We start from the raw sequence: 15,580 nt of genomic DNA, 5'->3' as shown, positions 1-15,580 counted from the left end.
TCTCCTCTCTGCTCCCTGCGGAGGCAAGAGCGCCCGCCCCTGGCTGGGCCGACATCTCAGAAGTGTGATTTCCCTCCCTGAAGTGCAGGTGAAGTGACATTTTAACACGCCTAGTCCCAGGGACCTCAAATTGCTACATGGCACTCACGCGTGGTTACAAGGGAACCTGCCGCGAGCGACAGAAGGGGTAACACAAACAGCCTCTTGTCTCTATTCTGAGTTTCTTTCTATATAAAGAAAAGGGAAGGGTTTTGCGCGGGGTAGGAAAGGGGCCTGGGGTGGGTGACATTGCTGTGGATGAGACCGGAGCCTAGGACGCCGGGTTTGTTTTCTCTAAACGTGTAGGCAGCGCTGAGACTGTCACCCCCTTCCGCTTTGGATGGAAGCGTCCCATGTATCTGTCTCTCACCTACGCGGGCTGCTGCCAGAGCTGTCTGCTGAGAATGTCGCCTCTACAAGCCTGATGGGGACTGGAAAGTCTCCTCTTTTGCTGATGGCGCTGAGAGCTCTAAAAATGTACTTCCAGGGGGAGCGTGGACAAACACACCCTGCTCGGAGGAGCCCACACGCTCACGCGCCCGAGCTTGCCCCCGACGCCTGGCGGCTGGCTTCCTCCACGTGCTCTGCCTTCCCCACGAGGCGTGTCGTGGCTGGATCAGGTCCCCCTAAAAGTCTCATGTGGAAGTCCTAACCCCTGACGCCGTGGACACGGCCTTGTTTGGAGGCAGGGCTGTTGCAGATGTAAGCAGTCGAGCCGAGGTCAAGGTGACCCCTACGCCAATGTGACTGGTGTCCTTATAAAAAGGGGCCTTTGGACCCAGAGACAGACGCAGGGAGAATGCCAGGCGAAGACGGGTGGGCTCTGCAAGCCAAGGGGCGCACAGGACGCGCCGGCAACCACCAGGCACGGGGAAGGAGATGCTAGGAAGTGTCCCCGGAGCCTTCAGAGGTGGTGGAGCCTGCGACACCTTGATCTTGGGCTTCCAGCCTCCAGAATGGAGAGGATAAATTTCTGTGCTTTTAGCCCCCAGTTGTGGCACTTTGTTGTGGCAGCCTAGGAAAGTACTACGAGTGCCACAGGGCTCTGGGGGGTGTCTGTGAGGGTCCCTCAGACCACACAGACAAGACCCCTGACCTACCCACGGTTGCGGTGGGCAGGGGACACAGTCTCTGGGTGGTGGTCGCTGCACAGATGACAGGCAGGAGCCCAGAGGCCAATGCTCAGGGGAGTCTAGTTTTAGGTGCAGACCAGAGCTCGCTCTCAATCCTCTTTCTGCTCTTGCTGCACGTGGCGTGGGGGACGCTGGCCCTGCAGCACCCACAGTCCCTGTCCGAGGCAGCCTGCCCTTGCCTGGCTCTGGGCAGAGGGGAGCCATGCCAGGTGGCACCACACTGGGCCACCACCCTCCCACCACAGTGGAGAAGCGCCAGTCTGGGGCAGGATGGGGGTCCAGCATGTGGCAGCGGGGGTGCAGGGAGGGCAGACGGCCGAGCCGAGCCGTGTAGAACCCAAGGCCAAGGGTGATGCCACGGCACGGGGCACTGTGGTCTGAGTCTGCTGAGCCAGGTCCCGGCCTCGGGGCTCAGATGCATGGCTGCACCCGTGTGACTCTGGAGCTCTTCCCTGAGGTCACGTAGAGGGACTTGTCTGTCCCTTAAAGAGCCTCCCACCATGGGGACGGCGAAGATGAACGGCTCACTCCCCATCTTGCACGGGCACACATTCCTTGGTGCCGACTCCCCCAAGTCAAACGGGACAAGACGTCTCTGACTCCAGATGAGCCCACAAGGAATGTGACATAAACGAGGCACAGGCCCCCGAGGACACGCTAATGGGGCTCAGCCTGGCCTTCCTCCCTGCCTTCCTCTTCGGTACATTAGTCGCACTAACCCCGCCGAGGCCTGGCAGTAACTTCCGCAGTTCTTCAAAAGTGTGGCGCTCTGGGGGGCGCTGGGCCACATCACAGCCCTGTGGCCTCCCGGAGGGTGGCAGTGGGTGTGAAGACACACCCAGGAGGCGAGAGCCGGCCCTGCGTGCTGACCACGCAGCACTGCGCCAGCGTAGGTGCTGTGTTCGTCATCGTCACCGTCGTCCTCATCGTCACCTTGTGTCCCCATCCCCAATTTGAACGTGGTTCAGCCACATGTGTTGTGACCGTGATTTCAGTAAAGGGTCCTGCTGGACCTTCGAGGTGGCGTCATGAAGCCTGGGGCATCGTTCGCACGAATCACAGCTCACGGGGCGCAGGAGCGAGCGAAGGGTGCCTGTTTCCAAAGGGCGTGTGATTTCTGCGTCCACATGGCCGGGGCCCTTGCAGGACCGCAGCCCTGACGGCTCAGGGGACGTCACACGGGGAGCGGGGGCCCTGGGCGTACCATGAGGCTCATCCCCCAAAGGCCTTTTTCTTCTTATTGTTCTTTCTTTAAAAACTGATGTCGACTTCTTTCGAGCTGGATGAAGTACTGCCACCCCTGGATCTGCAGGAGGGTCGCTCCCGTTACGTGAAGTCGTCCTCCCCGCACCCTGAGCCGCGGTTGCTCTTCCGCCGTCAGAGACCTGGTGACCGAGTGGCAGGTCCCAGGCAGAGCGGCGCCTCCACGCCGTGCTCCCCAAGCCAGAGCCCACGGAGTCGCGCCAGCCCACGGTCCCCGCCGACGGCAACAGCCGCCCTCGCAGGTCCGGCTGCCCGCTGTCGCCCGGCCGGACCTTACCTGCTGCTCCTGGCCGCCAGCTCCTCCCTCATCTTCTTAATGTCACTCTTGCATTTCTCGATCTCCACCACTTTTAGTCCTTCCACTGGTGACAAAGAGAGACAGCAAGGGGTTACCAGGGACGAACGCGGAGGCTCTCGCAAGGCTGGCAGCTACGGCGGTGGGGGGGCTCCCACTGCTGCCCCCTCCTCCCCGCCCAGCTCAGCCACGACTGACTCTCACGCCACAGGCATGTTCCGTGGCCACGTCGGAACCACTGCATCCTTCCAACTGCTGAGTTTCCAGGGGACCCCCCTCCCCACTCCCCTAATCTCCCCTCACCCCCTTATTGCTCCATACCCCTAAGCACCAGCTGAGGATAAACAAATCTTTTATTCCAAAAAAAAGAAAAAAAAAGAAAAGGGTGGAAATGTGCCCCCATGCATTAAAATGCAGGGAAAGGCACAGCTTTCTCAGCGAGGATTAAGATCTCATTAAGATAAAAGCTTTCCATTTTAAGGTCCCCCTAGGGCAGTTCACCAGGAGAAACTGTTGACTCAAAACAGATGAGAAATAAACAGGCGCAGTTAAGGCTTAGCAGAACTCAGGCTTGGTCACACTCCGGGAGCCCGCGGCAAAGGTGGCCTCAGCAGTCAGGGCACTATTTTTCATCAGAAAACGACCTGGCGCTTACGCCGCCAAGTGAGTGTTAAACTTCAGGACGTTGGATCTTGGCAGACTGCACGCTTAGCTCAGAAACGCTGCCATGAAGCAAGCAGCTTCGCAAAGGCTTTTAGATTACAGTCGGCTCATAAGACATGAGAAGGCTTGGTTACTTGGTGATCACACCTCAATTTTTATGCAAAAAGATACAACCCACAATGCCTCCGTATGCCCCTTTTCACCAAGCGCGGCTCTGAAAAATGCTAAAAATAATATGTGAGTGATTCCTAAAGAAAAAACAAAGCAACTAGGAGACTTGGGCTGGTTTCTAACAAGCCCCCGCCACCCACCCAGAAGGAAGCGCCTCAGCTCTAGAGAGCGGGTGCAGGACGGGTCCTCCCAGGGCAGCTTCCCGGGTGGGTCTTCCAGGCATTTCTGGGGCCAGAGACCAAGCGGGTCCTTGGCTTCTTGAGGACATTGCTTCTTTCTGCCCAAAAGGACGAGAATCTGGAGGGTCTGGTATTTGGATCCGGCTGTGCTGACTTGCTCTGTGCCAAGGAAACCTTCTGTGCCCCTCATCTGCCCAAAGACTGGGGGACATGGGGACCAAAATACGGGGCCTGAAGTATATGTGGCTGGAGCCATCGAGGTCACTGTCCTGATGGCTGGGTCTGGAAGAGCTGCCAGGGAAGACGCGGGCACCTGAGGGCCGGGGGGACACGAGAGCACCTGGGGGCTGCTACATTTTCATGCAACCACCGAGAGTCCACACCTCCCTCTGAGTGGGGGTCTCAGTGCCTTCTGCACCACGGGCCCCGTGAGGACGCTGATGAATGCCAGGGGTTGTCCCCTGAGCAAAGGCGCCCAGCTTACCACGTAGGTTTGCACGTGGACCGGGACGCCCAGCGCAGCCTCCCAGGGCATCTGCAGGCCTGTCCAGACTGCAGAGGGTCCCACCCTGAGGGCCCGAGGATTTGCCACCAGGACCCTGACACAAGCCAAGGGTGGAGTCAACACAAGTGGAAAGAAGGAGCTCAGTCTTGGTGACACGAGAAAGGCAGCAAATTCGGAGAGTGAACAGATCTGGGAAGAAACATGCCCACACATGCATCCCGTCTATGTATGTATCTATTCCTAATTTTAAAAGGCAAAACTGGGATCAGGCCATTTGTTTTGTTTTCCAACTTGCTATTTGTACCCGTCAATAGCCACGCGCCTTCCCCGTGTTAGCAGCCGGCCTCCCAGCTCATGGTTTCCTGCCTCCCCCACCGCAGAAAATGCTTATTTATCACACTTAAGCAGGATAAATAAACACCAATGACTTCATGTCAGTTCAGATCAAATTTTGCTGCTAATGAGTTTGCAACAAACCTACAATTTTTTTCTTTTCATTTTTCAACATAAGGCACTGTTTAAATAGCCCGTGGTTTTCAGTGGGTGCACGACGTCTGGATTGGTGCTGGGGTTCGCTGGGATCAGCTTCCCTGGCCTTTTACTGGGCTGATGTTAAAATTAAGCCTCTCAGGCAACACAGCACAATGTCTCCAGTTTGAATTCCAGAGAATCGGAATTTACAGCAATTAAGTTTATGGCGAGACTGTTTGCCAAGGAAACTGATAGTAACAAGACGGCAAAGTTGAGCATTAATCAGCGGAAGAGAAAAACAACATGTCACAGAATGACAGAGCTGGAAGGGAACGTCTGGAGGAGGAGGTGGCCCGGACAGAACAGTGCAGCGTCCTGGGGCTCCTGCCTCCCTGGCCTTTCTGGGACACTGGGCTGCCTCTGGGAGGATTCCACAGCCCACCTCACTGGTCCATCCCAGCCCCCTCCAGCCCAGGGAAGAGCAGGCCAGTCCGATGGGACATGGGGCTCATGCCGAGAGGCCTACACGGACGATGGGAGAACAACAGGCCGCAGGGTCCTCGGTCCTGGCCCACTCGTCTGTCCACCCTCAGACTTTAAGCATAGGTGGGCACAGACCAAGCACCCCAGACTAGAGCAGAGGCCCCCCAGCCCACTCAGCACAGCTGGGGCCCTTGGACACGCAGACTTGCAGAGTCAGCACCATCTGGAGGCCCCGGGCTGTCCTCTCGGGCTTTAGGAGAGATTTTTATGGGCTTCTCACAGACACAGGCCACCTGGAGTAAGAGCTTCACGAGCGGTTTTCTAAGAGAGACGCTGGTTCCAGGAAGGGGCCTGGTGGGCAGGGGAGCGATCCTTCTTCAGCTGCCCCACCGGGCAAGGCCGCCGGGAACCTGGCGGGCCCACTCCTGTGGCTGCAGAGCTAATAAAAGCTGTTTAAAGACAGCATGGAAAGAGCTGTGTTCCAGTGCTTCCTCCGAGGGCTTCGCAGAGGGTCTGCCCGAAGCGCACTTCTGAGCGGCGAAGACAAAAGCAAGGCTTGCTTTCAGTATCCAGTCTCTGCTGGGGTCTTTGCGTGACTTGTGTTAAACTTCGCCCCTGGGGTCAACTCTGGCTGTGGCCCACACTGTGTTTAGGTTCTGGCCCAAGCACGGGGCCTGGGGACAAAGGGTGGATGGAGCAGGGCCGCCCCGAGCCCTGCCGCAGACCAGGAGGGGAGTGAGCAGAGAGCCCCGCGAGGTGGTCTCCAGCCTCACGTGGTGGGAGCCGGGTGCCGCGTTCATGAAATACTCTTCACTCTGAGAGAAATGCCAGATTCCTGGAAGAAGGCTAAACGTTTTATATAAAAGAGAAGAAACACTTTGAAAGTCAATTCAGAGAAATGGAGAAATCTGTATCTGAGTCAGAGGAATTATATATTCAATAATGTCAAAGAATAAGTAGGAAATCCCTTTAAGACAAGTCCGTCGCCATGTAATATTCCTATATTTTAAAGATGGCCACTTCTAGAGGTGAGTCCTTTAACTCAGGAGCAGAAAACAGCTCATGACAGCTCACATATACCAGAGGAAGCTGTGTGTGAGCACACACATGTATGTGCGTGTCTCTGTGAGGGTGTGCATGTGTGTGTGCACGTATATGCACCTGTCCCTGTGTGTCTATGTGTGTGTACGTAGCTGTGCATCTTTGTGTTTATGTGTGAGCACGTATGGGGGTGTGTATGTGAGTGTATCTGCATGTGTCTGTTTACACTTGTGTGTATGTGAGTGCATCTGCATGGGTCTCTGTGTTTCCACGTGTGTGCATGTGGGTATGTCTATGTGTCAGTGTTATCTGCACGCCTGTGTGTTTGTGTGTCATGCGTATGTATATGTGAGTTATCTGCACCTTTCTCTGTGTATTTACACATGTGTGTACAGTGAGCGTCTATGCGAGCGGCACCCCTCTGGCCCGGGCCCAGCATAGCAGCATGTCCACGGGGCTCCTGGCCACCTCCCCGAACAGCTGGTTCCCGGCAGCTGTGCAGGGTCAGGGCTGCCCTCCGAGAAGCTGGGCCGAGCAGTTCCCCAGGGGCCTGCACGAGAGGTGCAGCTGCAGGCCCCTTCTCCTCGGAAGGACTCCCCCTTCTGCCCTCCGCAGTTCCCGGAGTGTCTGGCTACCCACGTCTTTGGGCGAGGCTGTGTCGTCTCTGGGGGTCCCTCTGGAATTCATACTCTCTAGGGCTCAGCTCGGGTGCGGCACCCTAGCCACCTCCTGCTAACGCAGAGGTCACTGGAGCCCAGGAAGCGGACAGCGAGGGGCACCCAGAGAGGTCGAGCCCACAGCCAGTGGAGTCCCTAACATCAGCGGAGACAATAAATCCACCTCGAAGATCCAATGACCAATGAACTTTAAAAATGTCGACACACTTTGGAAAGTATCAATACGACTATGGAAACCACTTTTCAACTTATTTAGATGAATCAGTTTCTGCACGATCCAGAATTTTTTTCTTGAAAAAATTACAAGCAATACGAACAAGATACGAAAAGCGACATTCAGTCAATCTTAACAAATCCCAACCAGCCAGATTTTTTTTGATGGTTCCGTGACCCTTAATGGCCTCCTGCTTGGATGCTGTTTACTTAGTGTCTGGATGAGTGACCGTGGTGTCCATCCGTCCTTGGCCTTTGCCCTGACACCAACAGCGCTCTCCGCGCCGGCGAGCTGTGGGTTGAGCGCAGAACCGTGAGGCTCGGGGCCTTCAAGCACTGATCCTTACGGCTGAGGACACAAAGCATGAGTGGCTTGAAGCTGTCTTCCTCGCAGAATGAGAGCTTTTTGGTAACTGAATCGAGACTCGAACCAATTCGTTTCCTCACTAGCTTTCTGGTTTCCTTTTGCGTGACTGAAACCCACAGGTGACGACGTGGCAGACACACGCCGAGAGACCGTGGAACCACAGCGTGCAGGTCAGTGTGTGGACACTGTCCGCATTTATGCAAAAAGGGACCCCGCGGGATCCTTAGGGGAGGTTCCAGGCGGGGCAGGGCGTCCGGCCACGCTGTCCCGCACGGGAAGAACGCCTGCGCCACGCGCTGCGCTGCTTTTAACACAGGAATAAAACGCTCAGCCAAGGACGTTCTAGCCTTCGTTAACATCAGCGGTAAATCGGAAGCATTTCCCTTCAGCGCTAAGCCCCTCCCCGCTCCAGGTGGTTATTTGAGTAGAGGTTAAAGGGCAGACACGCGAAAAGGAAACAAACCCACTCACATTCGACCCTTTTCTCCAGCATTGCCAAGTGATTCGCGACTTCGGCTTTCAGTTCGTTGATTTTAAACGCTCTAGGAATGAAAAAAAGAGAGAGGAAACATAACCCTTGGTATTCTCAGAGCTAACACTGGTTTGGCAAACAGCTACTGGGGCTGGGGTGGGGCCCGGGGCCGAGAGCCAGGAGCTGCTTTGCAGAACTCACCGTCCCGCGGCAGGAGAGCACTACCGGCTACCGTGAGGAGTGTTTTCTAACACGGACACACCCTGCTGCGCCACACGGGCAGGTGTACTCACGGCCTCAGGCCTGCGCAGTGGACACGAGGTCTCTGCTGGTGAAATGGGATAGCCCAGTCCCCACGGTCTGCTCTGATGGGCACAGACACCCTCAGGGGATCTGGTCTCCTCTCTGGAGGCTCCAACCCACTCAGTTAAACAATGCAGGAGCTTTTAAAAACCGGTATCCACCTGCCCTTTCCCCCATTTTAATTACTCAGGGGCAGTAAGATGCCAGAGAAATCGGTTTGACAAAGTGCGAATACGGTATTTATGTTAGAACTGGTGGGATGACTCAGAATGAAAAGGAAGCAGCCCGGCTACACAGAGTCCCAGTGAGAAAGCGTATTTTTAAAATGCTGTCAATTCTGGCAGATTATCCTCCTGGTCCCCGAAGAGCCAGGGGAGAAAATTCTCATTCTCAAAGTGCCTACTGGACAGGGCCTTTGGCATAGGTGAGCTTCCCTGACCCCGCCCAGGCTGGCTCAGCTACAGAATCACAAAAGGACTGCACTTCGGGGTTAGGGTTAGGGGGTGATACATCCCAGCCGCCAGCAGGCCCGCCTCGCAGCAGGAGAAAAGCCCCCGTCTCTGCATAGTGCGTGCTCAGAAGAGTCTGTACCTTGAGAACTGCTCTGCAACCTGGGCCAGCACGGTCTGGACGAGCTCTTCTCTCTCTACAAAGCAAAGCAGACAGACAGATGGAACACAGGCGACAGGGAAGGACGTGCGGGGCACCGTGGGCCCGAACCCTCCTGGTGAGGACGCAGGAGCTGAGGAGCTTCCTGGGTTACCTGGAGGGACGCTTTGGCCTCCTGTGAACAACTGGGCCTCCCACCTTCCACTCTTTCCCTCCCGGGCCCGCAGAGGTTGCTCAGCGGTGTCCAGGGCTCGTGGTCTCCCGTCCTTGGCACCAGCTATAAAAAGCAGGCAGGACCGGGTCTCTAAACATGGGAAGTTTTCTCTTGGTGCCTGGGTCTATTTTATGGGGGCAATTACTGTGACAAAGGGAGTTCAAGTGCAAAACACGGTGTTCTCATGCCGGTCTGTGGAGAGGAAGCTGGCCTGGTCAAGCCAGTTTGTCCCTTTGTTGCCCGGCCCGTAAAACTGGGCTGGGCGGCTGGTTTTATAAGGTCCACCCTGCCTGGTTCCCTGTTTCCTGGCCAGGCCCAGGCTGGACCTACACCAGGCTCAGTCTCGAGTTCATGTCCTCTACGCTGACCTAATGCCCAACCCTCCACTGTAAACAAAATAAATAAAAACAAAACAAAACCAGTCCAAACAGAAAATCCCAATAATCCAATTCGTCAATAGGGCTCAGAAGCTACAAATGCTCATATCCTCTGACTCAGTGTCCCATCTCTAGGAAATAATCAGGTGTGTACACAAAAGATGTTCGTCACGAGGTTATTCAACAGTGAACCTGTAACAGCCTACGTGTCCTCGAATACAGATTTGTTAAATAAATGATAGTGTATCTGTGCTGTGAAATCATACTCTGCTATTAGAAATAACATCTTGAAAATGTTCACATTTATTGTTAAAGTAAAAAAAAAAAAAAAGGTTTCAAAACAGTCCTGCGGAGTGATTCCACTTTTGAAAACACCTTGGGAAGGTACACTCCAAAATAATGGTAGTTATCCTTTGGTTATAAGATTATATGTAAATTTTGTTTTCTTATTTTTGTTTCTCTGTATCTTATGCATTTTTTATAATGAACATATAATTAGTTTCATAAAAAGAAAAAACATTTAAAAAAATGATCAATTTAAATTAACCTCTCAAGACCTCATAGCTTCACCTGCCAAAGGAGAGGGCAGACCAGCTGACCTAAGGTTCCCTTGGACTTTAGCATTCAATGACTTGATAAGAAGAAGAAAAATGATGTTTTATTGTGTCTCTTGAAATTGTAAGAATACAAATGTCATCCGGGAAACTGTCACAGAGCCACGGGCTGAGCTGCTGGCTGGTGCAAGGCCACAGCCTTCAGAAAGGCCCCCACCTGCCAGGGAGGAGAAGTGACTCCATCAATAAGGGTGACCATGAGGTTTCACAGGCCTCTTTGGTGAACCCGACAGGGTTTTAGGTCACTTATTATGAAATCTTTGGATAACATATAACGTGTGACATAAACTTTAAGAGTTAATGATCTCGGGGTCTTGAGATCAATGCAGAAGTCCATCAAGCATCCAGCGGTTACGGACCACTTCACCTAGCAACCGCAGGTGCTGTTCCTCTCAGGTGCTTACAAGCACGCGCCAACACAGACCGCGTCCTGGGTCACAGAGAAAACCTCAACACATTTGAGAGAATTGAAACCGTACAGAACATATTTTTTGACCATAAGAGAATCAAACTAGAAATCTAGACTAGAAAATCAAACTAGAAATAGCAGAAAGACGGCAGAAAAAGCTCCAAATGTGGCAACTAAACAACACACGTCTAAGCAATTCATGTGTCAAAGGAGAAGTCTCAAGTGAAATTTAAAAAGACACTGAACTCAAAGGACATTTAGCTGTGGACACAGCTAGAGCAACGTGGCAGAAGTTTACGGCACCAGGTGCTTATGTTAGAAGAGAGGAAAACGCAACTCCATAATCAAAGATCCCATCTTAGCAACCTAGGAAAAGAACAGCAAATTAAACCCACAACAACAGCAGAAGGAATGGAGGAAATAATGAGGAAAAGAGTAGAAATGAACTAGAAGACAGCAAAACAACGCAGAAAATCGATGAAGCAAACAGCTATTAAAAAGTTATTTGAAAATATCAATAAATTGACAAACTTCTAGCACGACTGACAAAGAAACCGGAGAGAAGATGCAGATTATTGGCATCAGGAATGAAAGGGGGCATCACTGTGACCCTGCAGACAGCAAAAGGACGATAAGGGAAGCAACGAACAACTCTAGACACATTCATTTTACGTCTGAGACAAAAAGCACCAGCTCTTAGGAAAGTGTGGGCTATCACAACCTATTCAATATGAAACAGGTCATTTGAATACCCTGTGACTACTAAGGAAATTCAATTTGTAATGTTAAAAACTTCCTGAAAAGAAATTTCCAGGCCCAGATGGTTCCACTAGAGAATTCTACCAAACATTCAAAGAATAAACACATTTCAAAACAATCTCTTCCAGAAATAGAAGAGGAGGGAACACATCTCAATTCATTTTATAAAGTTAGTATTACCCCGATACCAAATCCAGACAGAGATGACAACAAAAACTACAGACCAATGTCCCTTCATGAATACAGACAAAAAATCACTAACAAAATACTAGCGAATGGAATTCAGCAGCATATAAAAATAACTGTGCATGAAGATTAGGTGGGGTTGGTATCAGGGGTGCAGGGCTGGTTCTATATTTGTAAACCATCCATCCCTAGATTACTCACAATACCTAATGCAAAGTAAATACTATGCAAATAGTTCTTACACTGTCTTTTTAAAATGTTTATTATTTTTTATTGCTGTATTGTTTCTACCTGTGGTTGGCTGAACCCGCAGATGTGGAACCCACCCATGCAGAGGGCCGACTATGCTTAATAATGAAAGGCTGAATGCTTTCCTCCTAAGATCGTGACAAGGCAAGGACGTCTGTGCTGTTATTCAGCATAGTGCTGGAAGTTCTAGCCAGTGCAATAAGGCAAGAAAAAGAAACAGAAGGCACACAGACCAAAAGGGAAAGGAAAAAAACCCTGTCCCTATATGCTGTTGACATGACTGCCTACATAGACAGTCACAAGGAATCTACAACAAATCCCTCCTGGAACTAATATGTGAGTTTAGAGGTCAAAGGATAGAAACATATATAAAATTCAGTTGTATTTATATATATTAGTAATGACCATGTAGACATTAAAATTAAAAATACAATACCATTTACAATCACTAAAAAAGGAAAAAACAACTTAGGCATAGACATGGGCAGATGTTGTATGCTGAAAACTACAAAACACTGGTGAAGGAAATCAAAGAAGATATAAATAAATGGCAAGACTGACTAGGTTAATGGGTTGGAAGTCTCCACATGGTAAAGATGCCAATTCTCCCCAAATTGGTAAACAGGTTTAATGTAGTTTCTATCCAAATCCTAGCAAGATTTTTTTTTTGTAGAAATAAAGGTTATGCTAACATTTATATAGAAATGCAAAGGAACTAGAAGAGCTAAAATGATTTTGAAAACCAAGACAAAATGGGAGGCCTCAGTCTATCTGATTTTGAGATTTATCATATAGCTACGGCAATGAACACAGTGAGGTATTGCCGGAGGACAGCCGGGGACAGCGATGGGACGGAACAGAGGACCCCTGCCACACCCACATGATGTGCAAGAGCAAAGGAAGGGAGAGGAGGGAGCCTTCCAACAATGGTGGACACCCACAGGCAGAGAAAAAGCCTCAACCTAAAACTCGCAGTTTAAATAAAAATCAATGCAAAATGGACCATGGATGTAAAATGTAAAACTATAAAACATTTAGAAAAAAAGACAGAGAAAATCTTCAGGATCTTGGGTAAGGCAGGGAGTTTTTAAGACTTGACACCAAAAATACAAGCCAGAAAAGGAAAAATTGATAAACTAGACTTCGTCGAAATTAAAATTTTTGCTCTGAGAAAGATCCTGTTAAGAGGAGGAAAAGACAAGCTACCGTCTGGGAGAAGATACCTGCAAGCCACATGTCTGACAAAGACATGAACATAGAACATGTACAGAACTGTCAAAACTCAACAGAGGAAAACAAAACCATCCAGCTTGAAAACGGGCGAGAGATGAGCAGACATATTTCTGAAGTGGGTGTACAGACGGACAATGGTGAGAAGACGCACCATTGGGCATTAGGAAGTGCGAATGCAAGCCGCGGTGAGACGCGCTGCACGCGCATCCGAAGAGCTGAGACGAAGCGCAGCGAGAACGCAGCGCTGCCGAGGGTGCAGCAACGCCAGCTCACTCGCGGTGCCCGCGGGAATGTGAGCGGGCACAGGTGCTCTGGAGAACAGCCTGGCGGCTTCTTAAAAAAGCTAAACACACAACTACTGTCCACCTCGCCTTTGCACTCCTAGCTCGAGAGATGAAAACTATGTTCACACAAAACCTGCACATGATACTCGGAGCAGCTTTACCCGTCACAGCCCCAAACTGGGGACCACCCAGACGCTCTCCCAGGGCGAGCGCGTGAACAAGCTGTGGGTCACCCACACCACGGGATGACACTCAGCAGTGGAAGGGAAGGAACCACTGCCACAGACAACTCGATGGCTCCCAGAGGACGACGCTGAGTGCAAACAGGCAGTCCCCAAGTTGCCTCTGTGTGGTCACATCCACAGAACATCCCAGAAACGACACAAGTATACACATGGAGACCAGATCGGTGGTTGCTGGGGCTTAGGGTTGGGCAGGGAACAGAAGGGAAGTGTGTGGCCACGGAGGGCCGGCGGGCGGGAGGGACCCTGTGGGGACAGAACGTCCTGGATCTGGATCTGGACTGAGTCAGCGTAAGTCCCTAGCTGTGACATTATACTGCTGTTGTGCAATGTGTCACCGTTGAGGGAAGCGGAACAAAGACTGCCTGGCTCTCTCTACGTTTGTTCTCACAACTGCACGTCGACCTGCAGTTACCTCAAAATAAGACACTTAGAGACGGAATGGAATCAGGAAGGTAAAGAAGAGTCTTCCTTTGGACTCCTGAGATGGGCTCCTCTGAGCACTGCAGTAGTTTTATGCCTGAATTTAATCTCGGCATGAGCAGTGATAATGCCCTCCTTCCCTGTCCAGCCCAGTGCTAGGGGCGGACGTTTGGGTCCCAGTTACAGCCACACCTCAGGCCCTGGGCCACCCGGGCCAGCACATCCACGTATCTGAGCTGTTCCCAGAAAGGGCGCAGATTCCCAGTGAGCTTCCAGAGCAGACGCCCAGGTCGTGGCACTTACGCTGACGACGCACAGGTAACTCAGCGCGAGGAACTCGCTGAACAGTCTCCTTAGATCACGTGGAGATTGCACTCTGGCAGGGGTAAAGGCGCAACACCGCCTGTGTGCACAAAGGCCAGCCACTCCCACACGTCCACAAACAAAGCCCTGATCAGGAAACGGGCCCTCCCCTCCCCACCTGGAATCAGTGGAATTCCTGCAGCGGCCACCGTTTCCTCCCAGTGGATTTGTTGACTTAAAAATGCGCTGGGGTTGCATGCGTGGAGAGTGCTCAGGACGGCGCCTGCCCAGGGAAGCTGCCCGCCTCAGCGATGGCTGCTGCCGCCATTACTGCATCTCGGGGGCGCCGACAGGTGCGGGTGCCCTGACTTCCTTTCTTGCTTCCACTGCCTTCCCTAGGACGTCACCGTCCACGGGGTGACAGGTGAGCTCCAGGTACCGCCTCCAGGCTGAGAAGCAGCGGATCCTACCTGCAACATCTGGAATGTGGTCTTCACCCCTCCACCGCCTCCAGAATCTTTAGCGAGCCTAACGCTGCTGGATTTGGAGGCAACAAGCTGTTTCAAGTGCGAGCCAGTCATTCCCAACCTCTGTGGCAAAACCACATTGTATTGGCAAAATCCGATAGTACGTGTGACACCTGCCTCTCTTCCTTAAATGCCACATGGTATACACTGAATTCTAAAATGAAAGCATATTGAAGTAGTTTCGCTTTGAGAATTTTTTTAAAAAGTGAAGAATAACCAGCAATAGCCTGGGATGCTGGTGATTTGCAACTGGACAGAACCCGCGAAGTTTCCGAGCACCCGGGAGAGTGGGAGTGAGACCCTGAGCGGAGGAGCCGGCGGGAGTGATCACTGGCCGCGCAGGTGAAACCGAGGGGCGGCGTGCAGAACACACCTGTTTTCGGAAGGAAACCGTCCCACCCGACAGCCAACACAATGCCGAGCGTGCCCAAGTCTGGGGCACTAGAGTGGACTTCAAGGGTGCTGCTTCAAGCTCCCTATAATTCACTCCTACACACCGGGGACTGTCATAAAGACAGAAGCGCTGACCACGGAAATGAGCAGGTGTCAGCACGGAGGTTTAAGCCGGCCCCTCCGGCCCCACTGAGTCTGGCTGCTCTCTGCCTGTTCTGGACTGGCGAAGCTGGCTCATCTGGGTGCTGTGCCCCGCCAGCCTCCTTATGTGACAAGCACCGAGTCTCTCACATGTCACAGGGGAGTTGAGTTTCGTCCCAGAGCCATCTCAGAACCCAGCAGGGTCTGGGTCCTGTTTTTAAGACGCTACCAGATCCGTCCAGCTTCGGGCCATGGATTTGCAAGAGAGGGCCCAGGACCTGCCCACTCGAGCAGAACCAAGGGGGCAAGGGTGAAGCAAAACTCGGGAGGTGCAGAGGGGGC

General features: G+C 52.2%; 1 protein-coding gene across 1 annotated transcript in view; it reads right to left on the bottom strand.

Annotated features, from left to right (window-relative positions):
- Nucleotides 1-15,580, bottom strand: part of PDE9A (phosphodiesterase 9A) — a 61,768-nt gene that overhangs the window by 22,057 nt on the left and 24,131 nt on the right. The window contains exons 4-6 of the mRNA XM_012659971.1: nucleotides 8,867-8,921; nucleotides 7,972-8,042; nucleotides 2,713-2,797 (exon numbers count right to left, since the gene is read on the bottom strand). Coding sequence (XP_012515425.1) covers nucleotides 2,713-2,797; nucleotides 7,972-8,042; nucleotides 8,867-8,921 — 211 coding nt within the window. The remainder of the gene's footprint in view (nucleotides 1-2,712; nucleotides 2,798-7,971; nucleotides 8,043-8,866; nucleotides 8,922-15,580) is intronic.

The sequence above is a fragment of the Propithecus coquereli genome, unplaced genomic scaffold (assembly GCF_000956105.1).
Source record: "Propithecus coquereli isolate 6110/MARCELLA unplaced genomic scaffold, Pcoq_1.0 Scaffold644, whole genome shotgun sequence".
NCBI classification, from domain to species: Eukaryota; Metazoa; Chordata; class Mammalia; order Primates; family Indriidae; genus Propithecus; species Propithecus coquereli.
Note: the sequence above shows the minus strand (reverse complement) of the source record. Positions and strands in the feature narration are given on the sequence as shown.